The following is a 16,679-nucleotide window of genomic DNA, read 5'->3' on the forward strand; positions in this document are numbered from 1 at the left end:
GTTTCCCCAGGAGCGAGCCCCTGGGGGGATACATTTTCGCCAACATTTTGGGCTTAGCCCTTTATCAAATATTTAAAAATATATAAATGCAGTGGGAAGACTTCCCATCGCATATGTCCCGCAGTCAAAGAGTTATATTGCTCATTTAATTACTAATAGGAAGGGGCTAGTAGCCCTAGCAGTCAGTCTTCTTTTAATGCGCTGGATTTAAATAAGAAAGAAGGTAATATATACTAGAGAAGAACAAGTTAAATGTACAAGTAGATATGTGTATACTGGTGTATACACATACGAGTGTATGTCTGGCAGGAACACCGCGATGCACCTTCATTGTGAAAAGAGAAGATTAAGAAAATAATGAGAAAAGAGAATGAATGTAAAAATAAATAGATGCATGATGTTAGATGTTGAATATGTAATGCCACGGAGGAAAGCAAGTCAAGAAGATGAACTAAGTGTAATGTATAGAGCCCGTGACTATGTCGGTGCTCCCGCCAGTCGGGGAGATGAGGACTCCCGGGCCTCGCCTTCCGGATCACCCGCCGCGATGTCACTATTGTTTTCACTATTGTTTTCAGTACTGGGCACCGTGTACTGTCTAATTCCCGAGACATGCTCAACGTAGATGTCTCGGGACCACGCGATGGTTTCAGCTATCATAAGTTTTCGCATTAAAGACGCGTAGCGCGGCGAAATACGTAATAGTTCCAGGAGGAACTCGTTCCCCGGATCCCAGGCCCCCAGGGCGCCCACAATAAAGGCATCTAGATAAACTTTGTAACCGCGCCCCTGTAGAGAATCTGCTAGATCTTTATACTTATTAATTTTCTCTATGCGCGCGTCTGCGATGGCCTGCATCGTATTTTCAAAGGGCACGGCTACATCGACCAGTACTATCGTCTTCGACGCTTCGTGCGTGACAACGATGTCCGGGCGAAGCGCCGAAGACTCTCCTGTCGCCCCGGGAACACGCCTGTTGATCCGGATCTCACCGGGAAGCCGGATCGCCTTACTCAACCTCAGAACGAGGTTGTCGTGCCGTCTCTGCCTGGCGGCAGAATGAGGACCGCAGTGGCAGAGCACATGAGGAAGGCTTTCCAGCGTGTATCCGCATCGCCTGCAGCGTTTATCCTCACTCCCCCATCGACGGGCTCCGTTTAACGGGAGCACGTCGAGGCGGGCGCGATGGATAAACCTCCAATCAGCAAAGCGGATAAACGCGCCACCCCTCATGAAGCGATTGCTCGCCGCATGTTGGATGGTTGCCTGGAAAACCTTACCTTGGTCCGGCTTCCGAAGAAGCGAGGACACATAGTGCTCCGTCACTGCGGCCCTCATCCTGGTGATGACGTGTGCCTTGGCAAGAGGCGGCACGACTACCCGACGTCCGTTTCGGGATTCCATCACAATCGCGAGTTCAGCTCGATCATCGCACCACTCCCAGCGAAAACCGAGACGCGCTCCGGATCTCAGCGCGACAGACCGCACCCTCGACCAAAACGACGAACGACCAGTCGTTGGTCTTGACCAGTCCCCGGCCAAAGAGCCCGACAGGTACTGGGCAAGATCCCGATCGGTCGGAGCTCGGCGAAGCTTCTCGCTCGCGGCAGCTTCCAGCGTGAACCTCGCGATACGAGCCACTACCGTGTCCTTAGCATTCAGCAACCTGAATGCGTGGGCCACGGCAGTGACCTCAGCGAGGTCCGCTATCGGAGGGAGCCCACATCCTCCCAGTGACGGGGGGAATGTGGACTACCTCCGGGCTAGCGCGCTGGGGCAAGTGGAGCCATAGCTTAACCGTCCGCTTGATAGCTTTGTCAAGCTCCGACAGGGTCATTCGCCGCATATTGGCTCCCCTCAGCAGGAAATCGAGACGCGGAACAATAAATGTCGCCAGCGCCTCGATCTTCTGCCAGGGGGCGAGGAGTGAACGGTCCAGCGCGCCCAGATCCTCTAACACGCCTCGGATCGTGGTGTAGGGCGTCTGATCAAGCTGAACCCCGGTTGGGATCCCTAGGTGTTGGTAAGACTCACCTTTTTCCAGAGCCGGAACGGGTTCCTCCTGGATACGGTACACGGTGTCCAGTACGTCGTCCCGGCCTCTAACGTGCAGTGTTGCGCACTTTCTAGCATTGAAGGCGAGACCCAGGTTGGCTGCAATGCTTTCGATTTCTTGTAGTAAACGCCTCATCTCCTCTTCGCATTCCGCCAGCAGCGCGATGTCGTCCGCGTAGGCGAGCTCCACAATTCTTTCCCCCGCGATCTTGTATCCTATGGTGGAGTCCTCGGCTACGCGGATTACTGGCTCTAGTGCCAGATTGAACAGTATGGGGCTAAGGGGGCAGCCCTGTTTGACCCCTGATAGTATGGGGATTCTATCTGTGTACCCCTCAGCGGTACGGACCCTCGTCGCGCAGTCTGTATACATACTGGCGACGATATTTGTCATCGCCCGCGGCACCCCGGCGTTGGTGAGCGACTCTAGGATAGTGGCGTGCGGGATCGATCCAAAAGCATTGGAAAGATCCAGCCACGCCACCACCAGTTCTCCCTTCTTCCTCCGAGCGTCGGCGATGCATTCCTGCAGCACGAAGTTGTGCTCGAGGCACCCCTCGTACGGCAGGAAGCCCTTCTGGCCTCGTGAGAGCCGTCGGTTTTGTACGGCCCAGTGAGTGAGGCGGTCGGCCATTACAGCGGCGAAGAGTTTCGGCACAGTATCACCCATCGCGAGTGGTCTCCAGTTGGACAAGTCATCCCGGTCACCCTTCTTATAAATAAGAACGGTGTTTGACTCCTTCCAAACGCGCGGAATATGCTCCATCCTGAGACAGGCGTTGAATAACGCCGTTAGGAGCGTGGCGCCTGGGTCGACATCGCGCAAATCACCGTAGGTTACGCCGTCGGGACCCGGAGAAGATTTCTTCATCCGGTCCAGGCGGCGGCTCACCTCGGTGGCCGTACATGTCGACACCAGAGCGTCACTCCCCTGTGCTGTCTCGTAATGGATAGTCGGGAGGGGCCCCGCACGATCCCGGAGAGCATACATATCTGCGAAGTGTCGCTGGACTGCGTCCTTCGACACCTCACAGTGTGGAGAGGACCCTTTCAGGACCTCTCGCACCGCACGCTTCCGGTTCGCACGGAACAAGCGCTGAATGCGCGTCGCCTCCCGAACATATTCCTCGCGGTTGGCAGGAGTACCGGTCGTCGTCGAACTGTCCCTCGGACGGTGAGACTCGCCTTCCCTCCTCGCAGCTGGTCGTGGCCGGCCACCCCTCCCACTGGTGGCTGGATTTGCGGCCCGTTCGGTATCCACGGCCCGATGCTTAACGAAGAACTCCGCCACTTTCGCAGCGAAGTCCTCCAGCGCCTGAAGCGTCGTCACCGTTTCGGCTTCCTCAACGAGACCTGCCCTTTCGACACCTATCGCTGCCCTCGTGCTCCTACGGAGCCCTTCGGGTCGGTCGGTGTCGGGGGTCGGTTCGTCGAGTCGGCCGGCGTGTGGGACGGCATCAGGGAGCCGTGTGTCCCGACGCGGGTCGCGCCCTCTCCGGGATCCCCGGCGCTCAGGTGAAGTCGGGGACGTCACTCTCCCCCGCCGGTGCGTCGCGGGCGACTGTGGGGCCCGACCTCTGGGGGGTACTCTTCGATCTATTGTTTCGCGGGATATTGTACTTGTATTGTTATTGGTGCCCCCTCGGCCCCTCCTGTTCTGCCCGTTGTTTGATCTAAAAACAGAGCCCCGGTTTGACCCGGGGCAATTAGTCGCGCTGCTAGCGGCATCACTTAGCCTAGGACAATCACAATTACATCGACTAGAATTATTATTCAAGTCGATAGGGCTAGTGGCCCTATCGACAGTCAGAGGTCTGCGACGAGGCCCCTGCTCCGCCCCCGTAGGGGTCCTTACCACGCGTGGCTCCCGGACCACTTCCTCATCGTGTTGCTGTTGTTGTTGTTGCTGCCGTGGCTGCCGCGCCGGCGTCTTCGGTGACGGGGTCGTCAAATCTCCCTCCTCTTCTTGCCGCCCAGCCCTTCTCCTCCTGTTCCGCGGCGTGACGTCCCGCCAGTCCCTTACATCCTCTTCCTCTCCTGTCCTCGTTTCCTGCTCCTTCCTCTTCGTCTTTTCCGGCGCCGCAGTGACCGCTGGCGACGCCTCGGCAATAGCTGGGAGAAGATTCCTTCTCCATGTGCGCCCTGTAATGGGGGACGGTATGGTGGTAGGTCCGTCCCCCCTCCTCGTCTCCTGTGTTGACCCGGGCGATAGAGTTTTCGCCCGGGTGCTCCTTCTCGTACCAGGGCGCACCTCCGGTGTCGTTGGGGTGGCCGCGTCGTTCACCGTCGCGGAGCCCGTGGATGGTGGTGGGCTCTTCCTCTGCCTGGCTTGCTGCCTTGTCCTGGGGGGGGTCCGAGGGGGCTCCGTGGTTGCCCTGGCAGCCCGCGCCCTGGTCGTCGGCGCGGACTCCAGGAGCACCGTATCTTCCTGGATCCTCTTCTTGATCCCCCTCGGCGAGGTTCCACCCCCGCTCCTCCTTGTGGCGACGGTGACGACGGCCACCGGTTTGCTGTACACCGAGGTCGTCGTCAGGGTCAGAGTCCCCGCCGTCGCAAAGGTACACGTCGCCGCCACTGTCCTGGTGGGGGGCGCTTGGGTGGTGGACGCGCCCCCGGCTTCCTCTTGCTTCGGCACGGGCGGGAGGGAGGTTGCCCGTGCCATTCTCCTGGTGGTCATTGTTGTGGTGGCGGTCGACGTGCCCCTGGTAACTTCTGCATACGTGACGGCGGGGGTCACCTTCCTTGTAGCGGTGATGGTCCGTTGGGGCGGGCCAGGTTGAGGAGGCTCCGTTGTGGCCCGGGTACTCCTTCTCTTCAACCCCGGGCTCTTCTCCTTCTCTTTTACCTTTAGTGGGGGGGTTAAGGTGGAGGTTACCCCCCCGCTTGGCCTCCTCATTGACGCTGGCCCGCCGCTAATCCTCTTAGCGGCGCCGGTCCCCGCTGGTGGGGTGGTGTGATCCACGGTCGGCGGGGTGGCGGGACTCCCCGTGGATGGAGGTCGTCCATCGGCGGGGCTGGACGGCGTCCCGCTCTTCTTTGTCGCTGTCGATTTCACGGCCCAGCTCGTCAGTAAGTTTCTCCCCGTCACCGATGAGGTAATTACTGGCATCTTCTTCGGCGCGGTTCTGGTTTTGGCAGCCACGGTGGTCCGGGAGTTGGTTGAGGTAGTTTTAGCGGCGCGCGTCAGCGCGCCTCCACGCGTGGTGGTCCCTGCCGTTTCCAACGGGGACGGAGAGGGCCTCTGGGTCGTCTCGGCTGGCGCCGCGTCGGGTTGGGGTCGCTTCTCGGCTGGTTCACCCTCAGCCAGGGGTGCACTGCCGCCGTCCTTATTGTTACTCCTGCTACTTGCGCTAATCGACGGCCGCGCCCCAGCGGCACGAGGCACTGCACTACCTTTATGTGAGTCTGCGTGGTGCTTCCTCACTTTCTTCAGTGCATAGACACTGTCGTCCGTGAAGGAACACACCCCGCAGACCCACTTCCTGTTTGCGCCGGGGTGGTGGATGCGCAAATGCTTCCCGAGGTCCTCGTGCCGCTGGTACACGGCCGACCGGATCCAATTCGACGGCACCCCTACGTTGCAGAAGGGGCAGGGGAATGTCTCGGGAAAGGGGAACGTAATTACAACATCATTTCCCCTGGCAGTGCAGCTCGGCTGAGGGCTCGTCGTAGGATTCATATTAAATAAATAAATAGTAAATAAAATAAAATGAATAAATAAGTATATAAAATAGAGTAGAATATATCAGTCGTTATCTGGTAAAAGAGAAACGCGTAGGGACTCCCCAGTCGATGCTTAAAACTTAAATCTAGCAAGATAAATAAATAAAATAAAATAAAGGAAATGAAAATAGACAAAAAATAAAATAAAATAAAATCGAAGAAAAAAGGAAAAAAAAAACAAAAACAAAAAAAAGATAAAACGGGTATATATACCTGAGGTATATACGTCGCGAGGATAAAAGAAAAGGAATAAATAAACAAAAGTAAATAAAATCAAGATAATAAAATAAAACAAAATAAAATAAAATAGAACCTTAATCTAGTGACTAGATTAGATCGAAAGATAAAACAAAAACGAACGAACGAGGACGACCGTGCGAGTCGCTCTCCGCGATAATTTGCAAATTAAATCTGCAAATTACCGCACACAGGGGACTGAACTGTGAATATCGAGTTACACAAGTTGTAAAAGGACCCGTGTACCTCGATAATTAATCGGAAAAAGAATAATTAATCTACTGCAAATAGAAAAATTTCTAGCTAAATAGCTAGAATAATAGAATAAAGTCTACCCGTAACGGTCTAAATGTCTATATTTAGCCTATACGGGAGCACAAAAACTACAGCAAAAAGCGGATTTCGGCAAGTCGGTTAGTGGGACAAACAGCTGTTATCGGTTTAAACGACCAGCGTTCTCACGGATAACAGCTAAATACAGAATCAAAACAAACAGACGCGAGCAAGGCCGCACCGGAATCGGATACGGCGCGAAAGGGTTTCGATGTATCGAAACAGTCCGCCTGGAGTCGACAGCGCTTTGCCTGCTCCAGGTGGCACCACTCTACAGTAACGCTACACTACGGAAAACCACCACCAGACTCCCAAGCTCCACTTACCGCGCAGTTCAGTCGCCGCTGTGCTGAGCGAGTCGCACCGCCGTTGGAAAAGCCAATACACGAACGCGATCGCGGATAAAATAAAAATACAAAAAAGACTAGAGATAGAAAAGAAAAGAGGAGTCAGAATATTTAGAAAGTAGAAAGAATAGAGAATATGTTTCTAATAGCAAATGTGGGCCGCGTCCTGCGGTAATGCAATACAGGTGCGACCCGTGTCGGAGTCGGAGCAAGCTCCGAATTCCGACCCTTTTCAAAAATGAGATTAATATTCTGACTCCCCAATGGGGAGTGTATCAGATATTAAGCTGATAAGAACAGATAAAGCGCTTTATTAATCAATTCATGTTTCCCCAGGAGCAAGCCCCTGGGGGGATACATTTCGCCAGATTTTGGGCTTCGCCCTTTGTACAATATTTGAAAATATAATGATGCAGTGGGGGGAATTCCCACTGCATATGTCTCGCATTCGGAAGAGTTGTATTGCACATTTAAATAGAAACAAAGAAGGGGCTAATAGCCCTGGCAGTCGTGCTTCTTTTTGCGCGCTGGATTCAAATCAGTCTCGACAAAAATACTAAAAACATGGGCATATACTTGTATAATGGTATAGCCATGTAAATATATAAATTAAGAGAAACAAAACAAAAAAAAGAGAAGAGCGAATCGTTAATAGAAAGAAAATTAGAAGAATAGATGTATAAATAGATATATAAATAAGCATAGACTTGGGTATATTTGACAGGAACACCGTAATGGAATTTCGTTAGGTAAGAGAAAAGAAATGAAGAAAAGAAAGGGAAAGAGAAAAAGAATAACCAGATGAATAATGATTAATAAAGAAATTAGGTGTAACATATAGAAGAGAAATCCGTTCTATATCGGTGTTCCTGTCATTCGAGGAGATGAGGACTCCTGGGCCTCGCCTTCCAGGTCTTCTGTCACATTGTTTCTATTGTTCTCAGTACTGGACACCGTGTACTGTCTAATGCCCGAGACATGTTCGACGTACATGTCTCGGGACCACGCGATTGTTTCTGCAATCATTAATTTTCGCATCAGGGATGCGTATCGCGGCGAGATTCTAAGTAGTTCCAGGAGGAACTCGTTCCCCGGATCCCAGGCGCCCAGGGCGCCCACAATAAAGGCATCTAGATACACTTTGTAGCCGCGCCCTTTCAGAGAATCAGCTAATTGCTGATACTTATTTATTTTCTCAAATCTGGCATCTGCGATGGCCTGCATCGTATTTTCAAAGGGCACGGCCACGTCGACCAGTACTACGGTCTTCGACGCTTCGTGCGTAACCACGATGTCCGGGCGAAGCGCCGAAGACTCTCCTGTCGCCCCGGGAACACGCCTGTTGATCCGGATCTCACCGGGAAGCCGGATCGCCTTACTCAACCTCAGGACGAGGTTGTCGTGCCGTCTCTGCCTGGCGGCAGAATGAGGACCGCAGTGGCAGAGCACATGAGGAAGGCTTTCCAGCGTGTATCCGCATCGCCTGCAGCGTTTATCCTCGCTCCCCCATCGACGGGCTCCGTTTAACGGGAGCACGTCGAGGCGGGCGCGATGGATAAACCTCCAATCAGCAAAGCGGATAAACGCGCCACCCCTCATGAAGCGATTGCTCGCCGCATGTTGGATGGTTGCCTGGAAAACCTTACCTTGGTCCGGCTTCCGAAGAAGCGAGGACACATAGTGCTCCGTCACTGCGGCCCTCATCCTGGTGATGACGTGTGCCTTGGCAAGAGGCGGCACGACTACCCGACGTCCGTTTCGGGATTCCATCACAATCGCGAGTTCAGCTCGATCATCGCACCACTCCCAGCGAAAACCGAGACGCGCTCCGGATCTCAGCGCGACGGACCGCACCCTCGACCAAAACGACGAACGACCAGTCGTTGGTCTTGACCAGTCCCCGGCCAAAGAGCCCGACAGGTACTGGGCAAGATCCCGATCGGTCGGAGCTCGGCGAAGCTTCTCGCTCGCGGCAGCTTCCAGCGTGAACCTCGCGATACGAGCCACTACCGTGTCCTTAGCATTCAGCAACCTGAATGCGTGGGCCACGGCAGTGACCTCAGCGAGGTCCGCTATCGGAGGGAGCCCACATCCTCCCAGTGACGGGGGAATGTGGACTACCTCCGGGCTAGCGCGCTGGGGCAAGTGGAGCCATAGCTTAACCGTCCGCTTGATAGCTTTGTCAAGCTCCGACAGGGTCATTCGCCGTATATTGGCTCCCCTCAGCAGGAAATCGAGACGCGGAACAATAAATGTCGCCAGCGCCTCGATCTTCTGCCAGGGGGCGAGGAGTGAACGGTCCAGCGCGCCCAGATCCTCTAACACGCCTCGGATCGTGGTGTAGGGCGTCTGATCAAGCTGAACCCCGGTTGGGATCCCTAGGTGTTGGTAAGACTCACCTTTTTCCAGAGCCGGAACGGGTTCCTCCTGGATACGGTACACGGTGTCCAGTACGTCGTCCCGGCCTCTGATATGGAGTGTTGCGCACTTTTTAGCATTGAAGGCGAGACCCAGGTTGGCTGCAATGCTTTCAATTTCACGTAGTAGTCGCCTCATCTCCTCTTCGCATTCCGCCAGCAGCGCGATGTCGTCCGCGTAGGCGAGCTCCACAATTCTTTCCCCCGCGATCTTATATCCTATGGTGGAGTCCTCGGCTACGCGGATTACTGGCTCTAGTGCCAGATTGAACAGTATGGGGCTAAGGGGGCAGCCCTGTTTGACCCCTGATAGTATGGGGATTCCTATCTGTGTACCCCTCAGCGGTGACGGACCCTCGTCGCGCAGTCTGTATACATACTGGCGACGATATTTGTCATCGTCCGCGGCACCCCGGCGTTGGTGAGCGACTCTAGGATAGTGGCGTGCGGGATCGATCCAAAAGCATTGGAAAGATCCAGCCACGCCACCACCAGTTCTCCCTTCTTCCTCCGAGCGTCGGCGATGCATTCCTGCAGCACGAAGTTGTGCTCGAGGCACCCCTCGTACGGCAGGAAGCCCTTCTGGCCTCGTGAGAGCCGTCGGTTTTGTACGGCCCAGTGAGTGAGGCGGTCGGCCATTACAGCGGCGAAGAGTTTCGGCACAGTATCACCCATCGCGAGTGGTCTCCAGTTGGACAAGTCATCCCGGTCACCCTTCTTATAAATAAGAACGGTGTTTGACTCCTTCCAAACGCGCGGAATATGCTCCATCCTGAGACAGGCGTTGAATAACGCCGTTAGGAGCGTGGCGCCTGGGTCGACATCGCGCAAATCACCGTAGGTTACGCCGTCGGGACCCGGAGAAGATTTCTTCATCCGGTCCAGGCGGCGACTCACCTCGGTGGCCGTACATGTCGTCACCAGAGCGTCACTCCCCTGTGCTGTCTCGTAATGGATAGTCGGGAGGGGCCCCGCACGATCCCGGAGAGCATACATATCTGCGAAGTGTCGCTGGACTGCGTCCTTCGACACCTCACAGTGTGGAGAGGACCCTTTCAGGACCTCTCGCACCGCACGCTTCCGGTTCGCACGGAACAAGCGCTGAATGCGCGTCGCCTCCCGAACATATTCCTCGCGGTTGGCAGGAGTACCGGTCGTCGTCGAACTGTCCCTCGGACGGTGAGACTCGCCTTCCCTCCTCGCAGCCGGTCGTGGCCGGCCACCCCTCCCACTGGTGGCTGGATTTGCGGCCCGTTCGGTATCCACGGCCCGATGCTTAACGAAGAACTCCGCCACTTTCGCAGCGAAGTCCTCCAGCGCCTGAAGCGTCGTCACCGTTTCGGCTTCCTCAACGAGACCTGCCCTTTCGACACCTATCGCTGCCCTCGTGCTCCTACGGAGCCCTTCGGGTCGGTCGGTGTCGGGGGTCGGTTCGTCGAGTCGGCCGGCGTGTGGGACGGCATCAGGGAGCCGTGTGTCCCGACGCGGGTCGCGCCCTCTCCGGGATCCCCGGCGCTCAGGTGAAGTCGGGGACGTCATCCTCCCCCGCCGGTGCGTCGCGGGCGACTGTGGGGCCCGACCTCTGGGGGGTACTTTTCGTGTAGTTGTTTCGCGGGTTCTCGTGTTAGTGGTGCCCCCTCGGCCCCTCCTGATTCTGCCCGTTGTTCTGGCTGAAAACAGAGCCCCGGTTTGACCCGGGGCAATTAGTCGCGCTGCTGGCGGTGACACTTAACCTAGGACAATCACAAGAACATTGACTAGAGTTATTATTAGAGTCGATAGGGCTAGTGGCCCTATCGACAGTCAGTGGTCTGCTGACGAGGCCCCTGATCCGCCCCCGTAGGGGTCCTTACCACGCGTGGCTCCCGGACCACTTCCTCATCGTGTTGCTGTTGTTCTTGTTGTAGCCGTGGCTGCCGCGCCGGCGTCTTCGGTGACGGGGTCGTCACAGCTCCCTTCTCTTCCTGCCGCCCAGCCCTTCTCCTCATGTTCCGCGGCGTGACGTCCCGCCAGTCCCTTACATCCTCTTCCTCTCCTGTCCTCTTCCTGCTCCTTCCTCTTCGTCTTTTCCGGCGCCGCAGTGACCGCTGGCGACGCCTCGGCATAGCTGGGAGAAGATTCCTTCTCCCGTGCGCCCTGTAATGGGGGACGGTATGGTGGTAGGTCCGTCCCCCTCCTCGTCTCCTGTGTTGACCCGGGCGATAGAGTTTCGCCCGGGTGCCCTTCTCGTACCAGGGCGCACCTCCGGTGTCGTTGGGTGGCCGCGTCGTCACCGTCGCGGAGCCCGTGGATGGGGTGGCTCTTCCCTGCCTGGCTTCTGCCTGTCCTGGGGGGGGTCCGAGGGGGCTCCGTGGTTGCCCTGGCAGCCCGCGCCCTGGTCGTCGGCGCGGACTCCAGGAGCCCGTATCTTCCTGGATCCTCTTCTTGATCCCCTCGGCGAGGTTCCACCCCCGCTCCTCCTTGTGGCGACGGTGACGACGGCCACCGGTTTGCTGTACACCGAGGTCGTCGTCAGGGTCAGAGTCCCCGCCGTCGCAAAGGTACACGTCGCCGCCACTGTCCTGGTGGGGGGCGCTTGGGTGGTGGACGCGCCCCCGGCTTCCTCTTGCTTCGGCACGGGCGGGAGGGAGGTTGCCCGTGCCATTCTCCTGGTGGTCATTGTTGTGGTGGCGGTCGACGTGCCCCTGGTAACTTCTGCATACGTGACGGCGGGGGTCACTTTCCTTGTAGCGGTGATGGTCCGTTGGGGCGGGCCAGGTTGAGGAGGCTCCGTTGTGGCCCGGGTACTCCTTCTCTTCAACCCCGGGCTCTTCTCCTTCTCTTTTACCTTTAGTGGGGGGGGTTAAGGTGGAGGTTACCCCCCCGCTTGGCCTCCTCATTGACGCTGGCCCGCCGCTAATCCTCTTAGCGGCGCCGGTCCCCGCTGGTGGGGTGGTGTGGTCACGGTCGGCGGGTGGCGGGACTCCCCGTGGATGGAGGTCGTCCATCGGCGGGCTGGACGGCGTCCCGCTCTTCTTTGTCGCTGTCGCAGTTTAAGGCCCAGAGCTCCAGTAAGTTCCCCCGTCACCGAAGCAGTTATCGGGGCTTCTTTTTCGGCGCAGTTCTGTTTGGCAGCACGGTGGTCCGGGAGTTGGTTGGGTAGATTTAGCGCGCGCGTCAGCGCGCCTCCACCCGTGGTGGTCCCTGCCGTTCCATCGGGACGAGAGGGCCCTGCGTCGTCTCGGCTACCGCCGCGTCGGTGGGTCGCTTCTCGGCTGATTCACCCTCAGCTCGGGGGTGCACTGCCGCCGTCTTATTGTTACTCCTGCACTTGCGCTAATAGACGGCCGGCCCCAGCGGCCACGAGTCACTGCACTACCTTTATGTGAGTCTGCGTGGTGCTCCTCACTTTCTTCAGTGCATAGACACTGTCGTCCGTGAAGGAAGCACCCCGCAGACCCACTTCCTGTTTGCGCCAGGGTGGTGGATGCGCAAATGCTTCCCGAGGTCCTCGTGCCGCTGGTACACGGCCGACCGGATCCAATTCGACGGCACCCCTACGTTGCAGAAGGGGCAGGGGAATGTCTCGGGAAAGGGGAACGTAATTACAACATCATTTCCCCTGGCAGTGCAGCTCGGCTGAGGGCTCGTCATGGTACTCATATTAAAATAAATAGTGAAATAAATAAATAAGTATATAAAAATGAGTAGATATAATCAGTCGTTATTTAGTAAAAGAGAAAAGCGTAGGGACTCCCCAGTCAATACTTAATACTTAAGTCTAGCCAGATAAATAAATAAAGTAAAATAAAGGAAATAAAAATAGAAAAAAAAAAAAAAAAAATCGAAGAAAAAAAAAAAAAAAAAAAAAAACCCCAAAAAAAGATAAAACGGGTATATATACCTGAGGTATATACGTCGCGAGGATAAAAGAAAAGGAATAAATAAACAAAAGTAAATAAAGTCAAAATAATAAAATAAAATAAAATAAAATAAAATAAAACCTTAATCTAGTGACTAGATTAGAGATCAGGAAGTAAAAACAAAACGAACGAACGAGGACGACCGTGCGAGTCGCTCTCCGCGATAATTTGCAAATTAAATCTGCAAATTACCGCACACAGGGGACTGAACTGTGAATATCGAGTTACACAAGTTGTAAAAGGACCCGTGTACCTCGATAATTAATCGGAAAAAAGAATAATTAATCTACTGCAAATAGAAAAATTTCTAGCTAAATAGCTAGAATAATAGAATAAAGTCTACCCGTAACGGTCTAAATGTCTATATTTAGCCTATACGGGAGCACAAAAACTACAGCAAAAAGCGGATTTCGGCAAGTCGGTTAGTGGGACAAACAGCTGTTATCGGTTTAAACGACCAGCGTTCTCACGGATAACAGCTAACTACAAAATCAAAACAAAGACAAACGCGAGCAAGGCCGCACCGGAATCGGATACGGCGCGAAAGGGTTTCGATGTATCGAAACAGTCCGCCTGGAGTCGACAGCGCTTTGCCTGCTCCAGGTGGCACCACTCTACAGTAACGCTACACTACGAAAAACCACCACCAGACTCCCAAGCTCCACTTACCGCGCAGTCAGTCGCCGCTGTGCTGAGCGAGTCGCACCGCCGTTGGAAAAGCCAGAACGCGATCGCGGATAAAATAAAAATACAAAAAAGACTAGAGATAGAATAGAGAAGAGGAGTCAGAATATTTTAGAAAGTAGAAAGAATAGAGAATATGTTTCTAATAGCAAATGTGGGCCGCGTCCTGCGGTAATGCAATACAGGTGCGACCCGTGTCGGAGTCGGAGCAAGCTCCGAATTCCGACCCTTTTCAAAAATGAGATTAATATTCTGACTCCCCAATGGGGAGTGTATCAGATATTAAGCTGATAAGAACAGATAAATTGCGCTTTATTTTAACAATTAATGTTTCCCCAGAGACAAGCCTCTGGGGGGTACATATACAGCAGTCTAGGGCGTAGCCCTTCAGATGGCAATAGGCAGAAAAAAATAGTCTAGTGCAGCGGGAACATTTTCCCGTTGCATGCGTCGCATTTACCGCATCATGCGAGGTTCGCCATTTAATTATTAGAAAGAAGGGACTGTTAGCCCGCTTATGTCTTCTTTTATTGTAATTTTAATTATGCGCAGGTGCATGAAAGTAAAAATGACATGACTAAGAAATGACTAAGAAGTTATAGTTAAACATAGCCATGGACATAGAAAAAGAGAGAAAAACCAAAGAAAAAAGAAAAAAACAAGAAGAGAAAATAGATAAGAGTAGCATATGTAAGATAAGAAGAGGTAATATAGAACACCGAGTAGAGCCTTAGCTAGGTGGGTTGGCAAAGAGAGCGTTAAAAAGCAGAAGTAATAAAGAAATGAGAGCGAAAAGAATAGTATAGGACACGGCCTATCGTGTGTGCTTTTCTCTCGGTGTTCAGGCGAGGGGAGGAGATGAGGATGCGCGGGCCTCGCCTTCTCGTTCGTCAGCGTTGGCCCTATTATTTTCATTATGATTTTCGGTACTGGACACCGTGTACTGTCTAATGCCCGAGACGTGTTCGACGTATATGTCTCGGGACCACGCGATTGTTTCTGCTATCATAAGTTTGCGCATTAAGGAAGCGTATCGCGGTGAAATTCTGAGTAGTTCCAGGAGGAACTCGTTCCCCGGGTCCCAGGCGCCCAGGGCGCCCACGATAAATGCATCTAAGTAGACTTTGTAGCCGCGCCCTTTTAGAGAATCTGCAAGGTCTTGATATTTGTTAATTTTCTCCATACGTGCGTCTACGATGGCCTGCATCGTATTTTCGAAGGGCACGGCTACATCGACCAGTACTACGGTCTTCGACGCTTCGTGCGTAACCACGATGTCCGGGCGAAGCGCCGAAGACTCTCCTGTCGCCCCGGGAACACGCCTGTTGATCCGGATCTCACCGGGAAGCCGGATCGCCTTACTCAACCTCAGGACGAGGCTATCGTGCCGTCTCTGCCTGGCGGCAGAATGAGGACCGCAGTGGCAGAGCACATGAGGAAGGCTTTCCAGCGTGTATCCGCATCGCCTGCAGCGTTTATCCTCGCTCCCCCATCGACGGGCTCCGTTTAACGGGAGCACGTCGAGGCGGGCGCGATGGATAAACCTCCAATCAGCAAAGCGGATAAACGCGCCACCCCTCATGAAGCGATTGCTCGCCGCATGTTGGATGGTTGCCTGGAAAACCTTACCTTGGTCCGGCTTCCGAAGAAGCGAGGACACATAGTGCTCCGTCACTGCGGCCCTCATCCTGGTGATGACGTGTGCCTTGGCAAGAGGCGGCACGACTACCCGACGTCCGTTTCGGGACTCCATAACAATCGCGAGTTCAGCTCGATCATCGCACCACTCCCAGCGAAAACCGAGACGCGCTCCGGATCTCAGCGCGACAGACCGCACCCTCGACCAAAACGACGAACGACCAGTCGTTGGTCTTGACCAGTCCCCGGCCAAAGAGCCCGACAGGTACTGGGCAAGATCCCGATCGGTCGGAGCTCGGCGAAGCTTCTCGCTCGCGGCAGCTTCCAGCGTGAACCTCGCGATACGAGCCACTACCGTGTCCTTAGCATTCAGCAACCTGAATGCGTGGGCCACGGCAGTGACCTCAGCGAGGTCCGCTATCGGAGGGAGCCCACATCCTCCCAGTGACGGGGGAATGTGGACTACCTCCGGGCTAGCGCGCTGGGGCAAGTGGAGCCATAGCTTAACCGTCCGCTTGATAGCCTTGTCAAGCTCCGACAGGGTCATTCGCCGTATATTGGCTCCCCTCAGCAGGAAATCGAGACGCGGAACAATAAATGTCGCCAGCGCCTCGATCTTCTGCCAGGGGGCGAGGAGTGAACGGTCCAGCGCGCCCAGATCCTCTAACACGCCTCGGATCGTGGTGTAGGGCGTCTGATCAAGCTGAACCCCGGTTGGGATCCCTAGGTGTTGGTAAGACTCACCTTTTTCCAGAGCCGGAACGGGCTCCTCCTGGATACGGTACACGGTGTCCAGTACGTCGTCCCGGCCTCTAATGTGCAGTGTTGCGCACTTTTTAGCGTTGAAGGCGAGACCCAGGTTGGCTGCAATGATTCTCGATCTCTGCTTAGTAAATCCGCCTCATCTCCTCTTCGATTCTCCGCCAGCAGCGCGATGCGTCCGCGTAGGCGAGCTCCACAATTCCCTTTCCCCCGCGATCTTGTATCCTCTGGTGGAGTCCTCGGCTACGCGGATGCCTGGCTCTAATGCCAGGTTGAACAGTATGGGGCTAAGGGGGCAGCCCTGTTTAACCCCGATAATTATGGGGATCCTGTCTGTGTACCCCTCAGCGGTACGGACCCTCGTCGCGCAGTCTGTGTACATACTGGCGACGATATTTGTCATCGTCCGCGGCACCCCGGCGTTGGTGAGCGACTCTAGGATAGTGGCGTGCGGGTATCATCCAAAAGCATTGGAAAGATCCAGCCACGCCACCACCAGTTCCCCCTTCTTCCTCCGAGCGTCGGCGATGCATTCCTGCAGCACGAAGTTGTGCTCGAGGCACCCCTCGTACGGCAGGAAG

At 54.8% G+C, this 16,679-nt stretch overlaps 2 protein-coding genes and 2 pseudogenes across 2 annotated transcripts; all 4 read right to left on the bottom strand.

The window, feature by feature from the left end:
* Window positions 1–3,782: 3,782 nt before the first annotated feature.
* Window positions 3,783–5,734, bottom strand: LOC123988370 (proteoglycan 4-like). Its single transcript, XM_046288181.1, has 2 exons — window positions 3,911–5,734; window positions 3,783–3,791 (listed from the first exon to the last, which is right to left on the bottom strand). Exons 1-2 carry the CDS (start codon window positions 5,732–5,734, stop codon window positions 3,783–3,785), a joined length of 1,833 nt encoding a protein of 610 aa, XP_046144137.1.
* A 1,110-nt stretch (window positions 5,735–6,844) lies between these two features.
* On the bottom strand, window positions 6,845–7,017 carry LOC114882617 (annotated as a pseudogene).
* Window positions 7,018–7,550: 533 nt separating this feature from the next.
* LOC123988371 lies at window positions 7,551–9,641 on the bottom strand. Its single transcript, XM_046288182.1, has one exon. The coding sequence runs from the start codon at window positions 9,639–9,641 to the stop codon at window positions 7,551–7,553; it is 2,091 nt and encodes a 696-aa protein (XP_046144138.1).
* A 4,206-nt stretch (window positions 9,642–13,847) lies between these two features.
* Window positions 13,848–14,027, bottom strand: LOC114882546 (annotated as a pseudogene).
* Between the last annotated feature and the right edge of the window lie 2,652 nt (window positions 14,028–16,679).

Source organism: Osmia bicornis, chromosome 12, assembly GCF_907164935.1.
Source record: "Osmia bicornis bicornis chromosome 12, iOsmBic2.1, whole genome shotgun sequence".
NCBI classification, from domain to species: Eukaryota; Metazoa; Arthropoda; class Insecta; order Hymenoptera; family Megachilidae; genus Osmia; species Osmia bicornis.

Coding starts and splice junctions, on each gene's coding strand:
- LOC123988370 (XM_046288181.1), bottom strand. CDS start 5,734: ATGAATCCTACGACGAGCCCTCAGCCGAGCTGCACTGCCAGGGGAAAT.
- LOC123988371 (XM_046288182.1), bottom strand. CDS start 9,641: ATGCATCGCCGACGCTCGGAGGAAGAAGGGAGAACTGGTGGTGGCGTG.